The sequence below is a fragment of the Cyclopterus lumpus genome, chromosome 15 (assembly GCF_009769545.1).
Source record: "Cyclopterus lumpus isolate fCycLum1 chromosome 15, fCycLum1.pri, whole genome shotgun sequence".
NCBI classification, from domain to species: domain Eukaryota; kingdom Metazoa; phylum Chordata; class Actinopteri; order Perciformes; family Cyclopteridae; genus Cyclopterus; species Cyclopterus lumpus.
Window position 1 is genome coordinate 10,793,536 of NC_046980.1, and position 14,329 is coordinate 10,807,864.

At 38.7% G+C, this 14,329-nt stretch overlaps 1 protein-coding gene across 4 annotated transcripts in view; it reads right to left on the reverse strand.

The window, feature by feature from the left end:
- Nucleotides 1-4,522: 4,522 nt before the first annotated feature.
- The window catches only part of kcnma1a (potassium large conductance calcium-activated channel, subfamily M, alpha member 1a), a 122,298-nt gene continuing 112,491 nt past the window's right edge, over nt 4,523-14,329 (reverse strand). For 2 of the 4 annotated variants that reach the window (XM_034551800.1, XM_034551801.1), the window contains 5 exons: nt 13,409-13,539; nt 11,321-11,515; nt 10,774-10,892; nt 9,740-9,964; nt 5,509-5,533 (listed from right to left, as the gene is read on the reverse strand). In XM_034551800.1, coding sequence (XP_034407691.1) covers nt 5,509-5,533; nt 9,740-9,964; nt 10,774-10,892; nt 11,321-11,515; nt 13,409-13,539 — 695 coding nt within the window. Of the gene's footprint in view, nt 5,534-8,638; nt 8,668-9,739; nt 9,965-10,773; nt 10,893-11,320; nt 11,516-13,408; nt 13,540-14,329 lie in introns of all 4 variants that reach the window. The other 2 variants (XM_034551798.1, XM_034551799.1) reach the window with 2 other exon arrangements.

Consider the following 14,329-nt stretch of genomic DNA (forward strand, 5'->3'; position numbering starts at 1 on the left):
TCTCCATGTTAGTTTAGTTTATGTATGCTTTAAATAAATGTGTTAATTTATTACTTTGAACTCGTCTGGTCACCCATTCATGCTGCAGCCTTTGAGCTGGGTTGTAACACATGCTATACTATGATTTATGTATGTCATAGTATACTATGAATTTTTTTGACATGCTAAACTATGACTTTTTATTGCACATTATGTTTTTGTATGCCATACTCATAATAAGGTGTCTTTTAAATGACATGCAACATGACCTTTTTAAGAAACATTAAACTATGAATTGTATTGATGTGCTATACATGACATTTTTATGACATACTATACTGGAAAGTTTTATTATATTTTCTCTGACATACTATACTATATTTTCATGGCATTTGTATGACTAGTGACTAGACTATGACTAATAATAATAATAATAAACAATTATGACATACTATACAATCACTTTTTTATGACATATTTCATGACATAATATATCTTTGACATTTTTCAGTGGCATAGTTTACTGTCATTTTTATGACGGTTCTATGACAGTTTTTATGACATACTATGCTTTGACTTTTTTTATGGCATTTTCTTCAATGTACTATACTAAGATTCCTGAAGCTTATGATGGCCTATGATGTTTCTTATGGCCTCTTTAATTACATACTATAGTATGACAACTATCTCACAATCGTGGATAGTTTTGTTTATAAAAACTGAGCTAGTAGGAAGTTAATGGTATGTTTTGCATGATGCATCTTAGTCTGCAAAGTAACTAAAAGCTATAGCTGTAATTAATTATATATATAATATATTATATTTCCATTTAAAATGGCAAATATAATATCATGAAAATAATATTAAGTTAAAGAAGTTAATTATAAGTAAATAAGCAAAATACTCATACCTCGAATTTGTAGAGTAATTAAGTAAATATATCTTGTCTCAGGAATAAAGAGTGGTGGAAGGTGCCTGAGGTAGTACAATAATAAAGGAAACATTTCTTTTTAGTTGAAATAATAAAGAGGTTTAGAACACAAATACATCCATTTTAATTTGAGAAAATACAAAAAGAAACCATGTACAATCTATGTACAAACTTTTTGTACAAGACAGTAGATTTATCAGCAGATTATATTTGACAGAGTCAGGTAGATCAACTCAGCACCATCAAATATTTAATGTATTCATCATATCGAGAACACATCCAAACTAATTAGACAGCTATGTCAAACTCCTGTTTGCTGCAATGACAATGTGCCAACAAATCCTTTCTGAGATATGCAAGAGCAATGTCCTGATTCTTCCTGAACTGATATGCAGCCAAAAGAAATTAACAATATTGTTACTTTTCTCAAAAAAAAACCCAATTGCTGAATGCAATTTTAATGTATTGTTAAGACTTGAGACCCCGCCTCCCATCCCCACAAGTATTATATGTTCTATGATAGCTATTACAATTCCCAGCAAATAATTTATCTGTCCATCCTTTACAGCAAAAAAATAGATAAACAAGAATTATGCAACATACTGTAACAGTTACGTATGACGCATCATAGTCTTTGATTTGTTCAGTGGACAACAACACATCTGACGTTACAGGCATGTGCCTCTACGTGCATCTTTCAGTCATCCATAACTAAAAACACTACATAACATAAACCGCTAGCCTGTAACCAAGCACACATCAGAGACGATATGTGTGGTTTAAGGACATCTGTCTGCCCCTCAGGCCTCCTGAATGCCACTTTTCGCTATAGTGGGACTTAATATGGGCCCTCCACTTGACCGCTTGCACTGCCTGGCACTATACTGGCATGGAGGCATTGATGGCTTGGATGTTCTCCATGCCAGTACAGGACACCATTCTCAGTGGAAAACACTTGGGACATAGCTCCCTTAAAGCGAGCGTATGTCCCTGAATGACTGAAGGATGCTTGCTCAACAAAACTCTTCATGGCACTTCAAAAAAACACTCTAAAACTTTAGAGGTATACAATGCAAAGACCTAAAACATCTAAGAGACATATGACAAGGTGTAGGAAGGAGAGACATCTCCGTCCACTGTTGTGAATAATGCCAGCCTGAATGAGTCGCACAATGAGGGTTCAGGTAGAAAAAGCACAGTAATCAAGTGTTTTGAAAACAAATGGGGCATTACTTTGTGAGTTTATGTTAATGCCAGTTTGCAATATGTACCGTTTTATTTCTGAACAATTTTATGTTTAATTAGCTCATAAAATACTCTGTAAACAAATAATAAGCAGTTGTGACAAATTGTGACAGATGACAAGCTGACAAAATGGAATGTAAACCCTGTAATAACACAAAGTAATAAAAAAAAAAGGAAAAATTAAGGATGTTGTCTCTTTTGATCACCTCCGCTAAATTGGAGCTACCTTCCATCATTGTGATGGCTGATAAACCAGATCAAATTCCACCTGACTTTTCCCACTTGAATCCAGGATCTTTCATTTTCAAAATACACATTTCTCTTCTTTTTTTTCTTCTTCCAACATAACAATCAGTTTGTCGATTTTATGTGTAATGAGTTACTGCCGTTATCAAATGTTAATAGTTCCTTATTGTTCAGGCTAGCACGTATGCCATTAACAACCCAATTATACATACATTTTACTCACATATTTTTTTTAAAGAAATCTATTTGCTACAAATTGTGACAACAATGTAATCACAGATCAAAAGTTCACTTCAGGACAATGTGTGACGCTTCAGTATAGTTGCACCACACCCAATAGACGGACATTGAAGCTCAGATCATTTTTGCTTGAAAAAGAAATGTGGTTTATATTCCGTGGGTTGCATTTACACAAACATTTTTAGAAACAATATGTTTTTTTTTTCCATATTTAATATCTTAATATTATTTTTTTAGAGCCAATATAAGAGTATCACTGCAATACAGAGACAGTGTCTCCCTGTTGTATTTTGTGGAAAAACATCAGCACACTGTGCTTTAGTTCTCCAAACTAGGAACCTAATTTAGGTCAAACACATTTAATGAAAGTCATTCAGTTCTGGCCTGACCACAGAGGGAGGGACTAAGATCTTCCCGTTATTATTACCACTCTAATCTGCTCTCCATCTAAACTACAACATTCACCCCCGATATATAATTCCTTTTTACTTATCTTTCCATCTACGTGTTTGCAGCTAGGTATACTTAGTAGTAGACGCATTATTTAGATACGGCTATGACAGATGTGCCATAATCTTTTTCACAGAGCTGAGCTGCCAGGCTGAAGATGGTGGTTTCACAATGCAAGTTAGCCCGAGCTTTATTGGCTTCCGAGTGATGCAGTTTTCTTAAAGAGGGGGCATGGCAGATAAAAAAATATTTTGTTTTAGTACGATATGAAATTAATGATGATATAGTCAAACACAAAATTAAAGATAGAGTATTTTTGTATCTCCTATATAGTACCTTTCACTTGGTTCTTGTCTAGAAAAATAATTATGTTTATGGAGACAAAATAGTTATGCATAAATGTATAAATACAACTACATATTTGCATGAAGTTCATGTATTAGGAAAACAAGGCTACCGCCTCAATCCTCCTGTCCTCCATCACAGATGGATTTGGATCTATCAGTGCCTAAACATGTGCAAAACCAATGTTATCGTTGCACACAGGCTAGCATAAAGAACACTGGTTCCTCTCCAGTATCCTTATTAGCAGTCTGCGGCATTGTAACATTTCCATCCAACTATGTTTGAGCGTGTCCCCACGTTAGAGGACCGAACACAGCAGCTTAACTCCGTGGAGTTTTGAGGCGTGTGACATCTGGATCGGCAACAGAGAACATCCAAGCTCTTTACTGCCTCTGTGCCAACCCTGTGCCAGGCAGTTGCTTTGATCAATGGAGGGCCCATTATTGCCCACTTTTATGCAATATGTGGCTTTTTTTTATTTTTATTACTCAGACATGAAATTCTTGTAACAGACAACACATTCAGAAAAACACTCTTCTTTGTGATCCCACAATTCTGCCGCAGATATCACGGCAAAAGCATCAACAGCGGGCACGCAGCTGCTTGTTTGTGTTAGCTTTGCTCAATCATAGTTGGAGGTTTTGTTTTGATGCAACATAATCATTCTGTTTATAGATCCAAACCCTGTAGAATTTTTTGACAGTTTCTTTTTCTACCATGACTTTGACTTTTAGAGCAAAGATCCCCCATGCTGCTCCTTCAAAGGTGTACCATCACATACACGGCGATGGAGCAGAAGACAGCACTGATCAGGATGCGTGGCTGCGATGCACGCACGCGCACACGCACACACACACACACACACAAACACACACACACACACAGCGTGCACATAACGTAAATGCTCCTGAACACATGAAGGACAGGGTAAGTTGTTTTTCATCCTTCTCATGTACTCGGGTTGATCAACAGCACTGTATCTGTAATAGAAGTGGCTCAGGCACATATCATGCAATAGGAGCTTAAAACAGAGCCACCGGCTTGATGATCTGACATATCATCAGAAGACATGTAGGTACAGGGTTCTCTTTCAGCCGGCACACACCAGCAGTGCACCATTGTCTGTGTTTATAGACGACTGTTTTGCAGGATGACTTTTGTTCTGCGGGGTTGGAATGCTCTCACTCAACATGACGAGTCGACGGTGAAGTAGCAAACGTTAAGCAATGACATGATTTATAATAACCTAAGAACAAGATTAGTATGCCTCCGAAACAAAGCAGCCCTCCCTCCCTCTTCCTTCATCTCCTCAATGACATTTTATTGGGGGAGAATCTGAGGGTTCCAGTTGTTCTGTCAAAAGAAACTTGTCCAGTTTTAGTGCAAATAGAACAGAAGCAGACGGGGGATATGACGTTGGTGAACCCAGTTGGTTTGACGTGAGGCATCTGGGTAGATCTTTGGGAGATGATATGATCATTTATCGCTGCAACCTTCATCCGCCAATAACCAGTCACCTTAGCAATGGAGTCTGGTCACAAAATGAGGTGAACTATTGCAAAGAATTACAGGAAGTACTCTTTTTTTTTGTCAACTCTTAAAATAATTCCAAAAAGTGCTAGGAGGAAGGGGCTGTACAATCCTTAGTTGATTGTCATTATGTACATCACTATGGATACATTAATGAATAAAACAATGTCCAAGAGCATGGAAGTAACATTAAAGGTATACACATAGGAGGTCTCTTCCAATTTGGGTTTCTGTCCAACCCTTGGTTAGAAGAATGAGTGAAGAGAAATGTGTCAGTCTTCAACATCCCTGTCATCATCATCATCATCATCATCATCATCATCATCATCATCATCAAACCTCCATGGGTGATCTCCCATCTCTTTTGAAAGAGCGTATAGATGTCTGGTGAGTCAGCAATAAAATTCTGTGTTCAGCATTCATCTTCAACTTCTCTGATTGGCGGAATCAGACTACTAGTGGATTTGTATTGGTTGACTTGGTTGGCCATGTGAGTGCTCATGGGCTTGATCTGAATGTTCCGAGGGTAGGCATTTTCTGGTTCATCTGTAAACCATTTCTTTTCTGAAGGCGAGAGAGGAAGAAGAGAAGACAGCGTTAGATTGAAAACGTACTCAACATTGGATTACTTACAACCATAGGGCCTCAGATTAAGTGGTAGATTTGAATGGCATTCACATCAAACCGTGAGGTCCAATTTAAATCTGTGTTCTGGTTCATTGAGCCATTTTGAATGTCATGGTGTTGATATGGTGTCATTGTGTGAACAACTACAGCTGTGAACAAATTATATTCTACTGTGTGATTAAATATTACATTTTAGACAACAGAAATATCATCCTAAAAGGTATTGATGAGGTCAGGTCTCTCAGATAACAACAACATTTGTCACTTTCTCCTGCTATATAGCCATGCAAGTACTTGTATTTACTCCAAACTAGATTATCTACCTGGTGCAAAGCAAAGCACATTTTAGATGTGGTGTCATTGCCTAGTAAGTCAATGCAAAGACATAAATGTCCAAAGAACTTGAGTTTCTTGTGCAATTGGTGTGTATGTTTTATGGAAAACTATAGCTAACGTCTGTACAGTCTGTGCATTCGCTGTTTGTGTGGTCTACTTTATTGGCCCCTAAACACTCCAGCTATCAAATGTGTGCAATCTTTGCATCCTCTCTGACACACTTTCTGGGAAGCGATGTTGAAGAAGATTTTTGTTAGTTTTTTTTAACGTCCTTTTCTAATACTCTGAGCGCCACACACAAAATTCCATTCACATAAGTTACGTTGGGGTGGAGGTATACATCTCAGACATATATAACCTGGGTGAAATGCACTTCAATATTTGGTAGTCTCGATACCACTTGAGTTAATGTAGACAATTATTTTTATAAATTTGAATGACCTGACCCTTTAAGCTGACTAATAACTAAAAAGATATATATATTATAAACAGTCATATTTCATGGTAAGCTTTACTTTCATGCTACCATTATGGGATGGAAGAGATTTGGAAGTTTTGGATAAGTAATTTTGAAGATAATCTCTTCATGTTTAAGTAGGCTATGAGAGCACTGTTTCTGAGCACGGTATGAGGAAAGGGAGAGGTGTATGCCAGCTGTCAGAAGTTTGTAAACTCGCTCCTAGCACTTCATCGGCATCTGCAATGTGTCACTTCCTTTTGGGGGAAGTTGTAATATAAAATTGTACCTTGGCTATGTGGAGCAAACCTTGTGTGCGCCTGCTGGTATGTGCGTGTGTGTATACGTGTGTAAATGTGTGTTCCTGTACATTCGGGCTTGCATGTGTGGAGATTCATTTGTGCAAGCTTGAGTGTGTGTGTCAGCAAGCTGAAGGCTGTAGGGCCGTGTGTTAAAGCACAGGCATTTGATGTGTAGAATGGTGCCTGAGGTGAAGCAAGATGTCTGCCATCTCTCTCCAGAGTCTGCTGCTGATACGGTGAATTTAGTGATGTCGCCTCAAACCAACATATCGGGTGCACAGGGTTACAAGGAGGTAACTCATATCCCCCTTCAATTTACACTTTAAATTAGTCACACCTCCCACTTTCTTGGTGTGACTGATGGCACAGGGCTGGACACACTTTCCGAAAAGTTCTGTGAAGAAGTAAGCAATTGGCTGCATCAGGGGGATTTGAATCAGCCTGACCTACATGTGACCTATGATCTGGGTTTGTACAGTCGGACAACGTGTTGTTATTCTGTGATGTATGTTACAATAATAACCAGCGGTACTCAATTAGAGCATAAATACAACATTTAAGGGTGCTTTCACAACGTGAGATTGGTTCATCAGGCCCAGACCAAGGGGAGGAAAAAAATACATTGTTGCATTTCAGTTCTGGTCCGGTTCCTGTTCTGCCTTTTTACAAACAAATCAGAGGAGTAAACAATGAAGTAATACAGACTGACAGGTAACTCGTTGATTGGACAGTTTGAGCTATCATCAAGACCCACATGGGGTAATCAAATCCCGGTGACTGACTTTAATGCTTCTGATGTGTATATTAATGTTATTTGGTGTCACAAAGTTCAGAAAAACATAAGCGATTTCAAACATTACAGTATTAGTAATATTAGACTGCAAATCAACCATGTTTTATGATGGATAATGACTGACAGGTAGGGCCAGCACTGTACAAATGCCCCATTTGCGAGTTCCAAAATGACTGGCGCAAACGTCTGGGAGCCCAAGCATGAGGCGTCTCTACAATAATTATTCAGTGCGTATTACTGTTTCACTGTCACACACTTTTTTATGGTCTTAATGAATTGACAAAGCACACTAAGTCACACATCTTTTGACCTATTAAATCAGGGGAAATACCCATGCTGACATGCATAAGTGTTGATTTGCATAAATACGTGATATACATGGTCTCATACCGATCAATATATTAATTCCTGAACAGCTGTCACGATCAAAAGATGAATGTATTGGTAGTTTAGTATTAATCATGCTAAAATAATGTTAGCTATCATAAAATCTTATGGGGGGTTCATTGGTTTACATACCGCAAGCCAATTGCACAAGAGCCCGCTTGGAAGCGGACCAACATCCACTTTTTATGGCGGCCATGTTTTTTTTTTTTTGGTTCTGACAGCTTACACACCAGCCCAAACAAACTGCACCAACCAGGCAGACAGACAGTTTGTTTTAATTGAACCAAACAGGCTAGATGTGAAAGCGCCCTAAATGTCTGCTACAGTCATCTGTTAGCATTCAATAGGAGGGAAGATGCACAAACACACAGAGCTCTCACACAATGCAAACCATCTCAAGTTGAAATAAATCATAAAAAGGCATGATGAATGACAGAAAGAAACAATGTGGAAAAGGGATTTGCCAGGAAAAAAAAGAAAAGTCATATCATCATGTGACTAACTGAGTAAAAGCACAATGAAAGGGGGGGTTTTGTCTCAACCTCATGCAAGATGGAGATGGGCCTGATCATGGATCAGGCAGGAGCAGCAGCAGACATCTTGCTATCCAGATGAAGGCAAAACTTAAACTGAGGCATGGTTTACTCAACATCTGAAGAACGTAATAAATAAAACAAACTCCCCTCGTCATAACAATATCCAAAGGACATAGTTATGATCAGAACCCCAGGATAGGTGGCTAAGTCATGCAGAATCGTTAACTTGCATACCTTGGCCCATTCTATTCATCCTTGTTGCACTTCAGAAAGAGAGGTAAGTAATCTACTGTAAGTGAGTAGTATTTACAGTCAATACACATCTGACAAACGACTACCAGTCCAACTAAGGCTTGCATATTGATACCACTACAGTATTTAGCCAATTTCATACATCTTAGCTATAAGATGTATTGAAGGCTTATGATCTACCATTTAAAAATTATTAAGTACGATCATAACAAATCTGCATGCTTTTAGAATATGTCACAATTTCAAAATTCATATTATCATATATATATGTTTATTTTTTATTTTTTTGTTGGGGGGTACGGAATATGTAACATGTGGTCAAATGTGGCCAAATCTGAAATAATCGTATAATTGTATAATAAACAGAACAGGAAAGAGTGCTAATATGGACATGCAATAAAGCATTATAAATGCACTAACAATATATCAACACTGCTAATAAGGGATGATGTTATGATTAAAATGTGCCTTATAATCCATATCAGCTGCAGTAGGTAAATAACAAATCGTCCATGATCGATGCATAATGATCATGTCAGAAAAACAACAGTTAAACACTACAGACTACATTAAGAGTTACACACAAAACAACCAAATAGTAGACAGTACAGCATGTACACCAAACAACATACTGAATGTGTGTTGTGTATTATGTGAATTTAATTGGCTGTGGTTGAGGCCTTTACTGTCAGCTTGTTTACAACCACAATGGCTGTGCCGTCCAAGTGGTTTTCTCATTTACAAAGCCCCTGACTAAATTAGTAAAAAAAAAGACTCTACAGTCTGTGACTACAATAAATGAGCTTTCCACAAAGCGAGTTTAACCATTATGCTCATGTCACATTATGATTGCTGTGATGTGAGAGTGAATACCACATGCAGATGATTATGAAGGAAACGCACAAACACTGAGCATGGACACAAATCACACAAACAAACCACAAACACACAATACACAGGAATTATCAATGAATGCGTTACCACAGTCTACACAATAACACAGAGACAGCTAAAACATAGCGTTCAGGTTTAAAACACCAAGCATGCAGACTAAAACTCTGAAGGACAGGTAAGTGTACATACTTCTGTTTATCGCGGGACTCCCGGGTCTTACTGCTGCGATTCTGCCGGTTGGAGGGCGGGATTGAGTGGACGGAGGAGCTCTTTTTGCTGGAGGAATGGGAGGAATGGGAAGAGTGGGACAAGCTTGTCCGGGACTGGCCTGCATTGTGGTCAAACTGCATGAGGCAGAAGATCAGGTCTGTGGGCACGAGCTCAAACTCATAGGGTGGGTTCGTGATCACATACCTGCCCAGAAAAACAATTGTTAGGCACGATTAAATGTTTATGATCCTCGTCAGAAAGCAGCAAAATACTGTACTGAAGGATATATCAAAGAAAAAAAGGTCATATATTGAGCATACGTCACTAGAAAATGTAAAGGAGCAATAAAGATGAGTGTACGAGGATGAATGGATTGAAACTTGAAGACGATGTGTAAAATTGCATAGGTTGTCGTTAAGGACTTGGATTTAAGTAATTGTACAGAGACTAATTTGAATTTATTGTATAAATATAAGCATGCATATGAATGTGGGATTTATGAAGAGAGACTTTGGTACAAAAAATATACGGCAATATATTCCATTTACAGATAAGAGGATTTTGGCTTTGAGGAACCATATTTTAATAGCATTGCGTAGGTGTATGCATCTTAATTCAAATGTATTTAATTAACAAGAGGTAATGTCGTATTACATGACAAATGACATACTCAATTCTATTTAATATTCAAGAACCTTACACTTTGAGCAATAAAAACTTGACTTGCACTAATGTACATTTTACTATCAATGAACATTATTTATTCAGTGTATGATAGAGTTAAAATTATAGCCCTATCTTTAGTCTCTTGATTATATATTCTATTTAAGTTGGTCTATTTAAATTATTGTATGTTATTTGGCCTTTTAATTGTGATTTATGTGAAGAGGTGGCTATAACACTCCCAATGTACCCTTTGGGAGAAATTAAACACTATCTAGAACTCTAATTGTCATTCTATCACATAAGAATATTCATTTCATTTTGACATGGAGTGAAGGCAGAAATTGTACCGTTTTGTACACGGGCTCGGTGCATTTAGGTGAGCGTCTCTTAATCTGTAGATTCCAAAACACAACATGTTGTAGGTCTTCAGTGCTTTACAGAATAAATCCCCGTAGCATCCTCCGTCCTGATGAACAACAGAACAAAGACACCATCGGTTAGTGTGTAGGTCAGCCTGATGATCTCAACATTGTTCTCTGGAAAATTGTAGTGAATATTCTGCATCGCTGAGGGTATTTTGCCTGCGAGGGAATACCAACTGTTGGCAATGCAGACTGTGACAATCCGCTATGTTTTAAAATCATGCCAAGAAAAGAAAAAAAGGAAGTTCGGAATAACAACGACAAACACCTGTAAAAACAAGATTGGAACCAATTAAACTTGGATGTGTTCATTGTTCTTTCTAAAGTCCTCTTCCCTCTCCACCCACTAAGACCTGCTTTGCGTGATCACTGTTCTTCACATCGGATTAAGGGCCGCGAGGAGCGGAGGCGACCAGATGTGTGCTGCTGGGTAGTGCCAAAACGTGTCATCTTCGCTTAAACATCCACTTACCCCCAAGTCGGCAAATGGCCCGTCGTAGAGGGCTAGCTGGGCGACGCGACACCTGTCTCTATTTGCCAGTGTCTGAGGTGTGCTGTAGCCGCCTCTGAGGGCGTTCTCCTCAGCCAACAGGGCCTCCAGCTCTGGTGTGGCTCCCCCTGTAACCAGTGTCCGAATCAGCGTGAGGATGTTATCATTGAAGTATGTCTGGGGAAGAGATACAGGGGATATCTGTAAGCAGATGCCATTGGAGTCACAACTAGGGGGTGGGGGGTGGCAGATGTAGGAAGACCCTCAGCCTGTCTCTTCATATAGAAGCTGAGGGGAAAAGCCACAGAAGTCTACACTCTCTGTCTAGTTCACCAAATAAAACGGATGGGAATGGAATTTTGTTGGTGGTATTTTTAACATTTAATAAAGATGTCTTTGCATGATCAGCATTCCTGTCACTTGGGATATTACAAATATATCATTGGGTTAAGTTTTTTGTTGGACCTGCTTTCTACACAAGCAATAGCTAGCGTGAAAAACCCAGACACAGTAAAAAAAAAAAAAAACTGAAAGGTTGCTGTTGAATTTCAGAAATGTCGCAATGCCCTCCATTGTTTTAGGTGTTTTGGCTCTCAAGACAGTTTTATTTGATCTATCGACATGAATTAATATCACTAGACATAAGGGATATATACAATTTGATATAAATATAACTATTTAGTTATTCACTATAACATGTATCTCATAAGGCTAAGGTTTATTATACATAATTGTTTCATATTTGAGAGAGACATGGAAACATAGACATTTTGATAATCGCAGCACATGTTGGATCATCACATTAGGAAAACAGGTGCATTAACATAGCACTATTCTTTCCTCTAGAAACACTGGTCCACACACTGCAGGGTGTCTGCTTCTGAAACAACGATTTGACTGCGCTCTGCGGGTGTCAGGTTCTCTTGTCCTTCAAGCCAGTCAAGACCTGCTTTTGCCTCGTGTGAAGACAGCCGATGTCACTCGGCAGCCGGGCCGGAGTGGCAGCTCCTCTCCCTGGGCTCCTGACAAGCCTGCAGAGCCTCATGATGGATGAGCACTGTCCATTAGCTGGCTTCACCTCTGACCATTGCCAGACTACAGCTGACGCCTGCTCTACTCCCCGCTCAGCTCGGCCCTGCATGCCTCTCTAACCCCGAACTCACTGAGAGGGCTGCTGGAATTAAGCCATCACAGCACCAAAGGGAAACCACAGTTGGTCATGAGAGGGAGAGGGAGAGAGAGGGGAGGGGTTTATACATTGTTTTCTAACCCTCTTTTTTTTTACCTTATCTCCTATGAGTGCAGCAAAGACATTGTCAAACAACGAGAGAGTGTTTTTGGACTATTACAGCCTGTGTCATTGCCATTACACTAACCTTCAACACTTACTTTGTTAAAAGATCTCATAAAGCTCTTAAAAGTTGAATTCATAACACTTCAGTTGAGGAGCGATGCCAACACTTTATATGTTGCTGTCAGTGGAGCTGGCAGGCATGTGTGATGAATATACTGTACCAATACGTTGACCAACTTCTGCCTTCTTGAAATGCCAAAATCGTGCGTCTAATGAAACTCATTGCTAAATTCACCCTCCTCTTCTCTACTGGGGATTTAAGTTTGAGTTTAGCTACTCTTTAACTGTAACTACTGCCAAATCTTTTCTTACTATACAGTGGTTATTTACAAAAAGGTTTCTAATTGAATTAAACAACCGAGTAGACACATTATAACTCTCAAAAAAGCAAAAAGAAACCGCTGGATTTAGTTTTCACAGGTCCATCTTTTTCGAGTCTGACCCCCTTCGAAGTTGCTCACCTCTTTCCCTCATCTCCAAGTTTCTACCATCACAACAACATGCAATTGTTTACCAGTGGGCGCAGCATCTCCAAGTATTGTGCCAAACTTCTCTCTACTTTCCCTTTTTTTTCCAATTCTGAATAGGACTCAGTCATGGCATCTAAACACACGACATAACAAATTATAAAAATGTGTTGCAAAATGTATGATTTTGAAAAGTGATTTTGAAAAAAGCACCAACACAGAGAGTCTAAAATGTGTTTGAGAACTCACTGCACTCATCAGGGAGTCGAGTACACTGACAGCAAAGGCGGTGCCGCAGGCGAAGGGCTGAGTGAGGTACAGCTCTGTGTCTGGGTCGTCATCATCATCTTGGTCCAGGAACTGAACGTTTGAGTCGTTCACTGAGAGAGGGGAAGGAGGGAGTTAGAGACGGGCACTGTGGAGAGGCATACGGCAAACACACACACACAGTCATTAGCACGCCAGAGAGTTGAGAAATAAATACGTTTTTGTTTAGTTAAGTTGCATTTGAAAACATTTGGATATATTATGGTAATGTAACAGAAATGTCTTTATGGGTATCCAGGTTTGCAATATAATGTAACATGTGATGCACATTATATTTTGCTTTTACATTTCTGCACATACTTTTAACAACAAGAATGAAAGATTTTGGTTTGAAAAAATTATAATTTTGCATTTTGAGTATTAAATCCACTGTATATCACATGCAAGTGCATTTATTACATTAAGAAAAGCTATGACTCAAGGAGAAAATATATTATATTATGCATACACAGTGATAACCATTGCAGAAGTCCCTAATTGTGAATAAAGCATCCATGTGTCCTGAGTAAGGCATTAGTACCTCAGTAGCCACTGTATCGTTGTATATTGTAACACAAACAAACAGACACACTCTCAGTCAAGAGACAGTGACCAGTCTGTGGACTGTGTAGCCCACTTAAGGAATAGCTTATTTTAGATATTTCTCGATGTATTTAGTGAATGTGGTGAAGAAAAAAATGGAGACTTCAACAATGGCTAACATGTCACATGCTAAGCATGCACTTATAAATTCATGCTATGTTTTTCAGAGTGGTCCTTGATGAATGTGTTTGTCACATCATCACCTTCAGAGAAATACATCACACATATTTACCTTTGCCCTGAAAGTCAAATTAAAGCCCA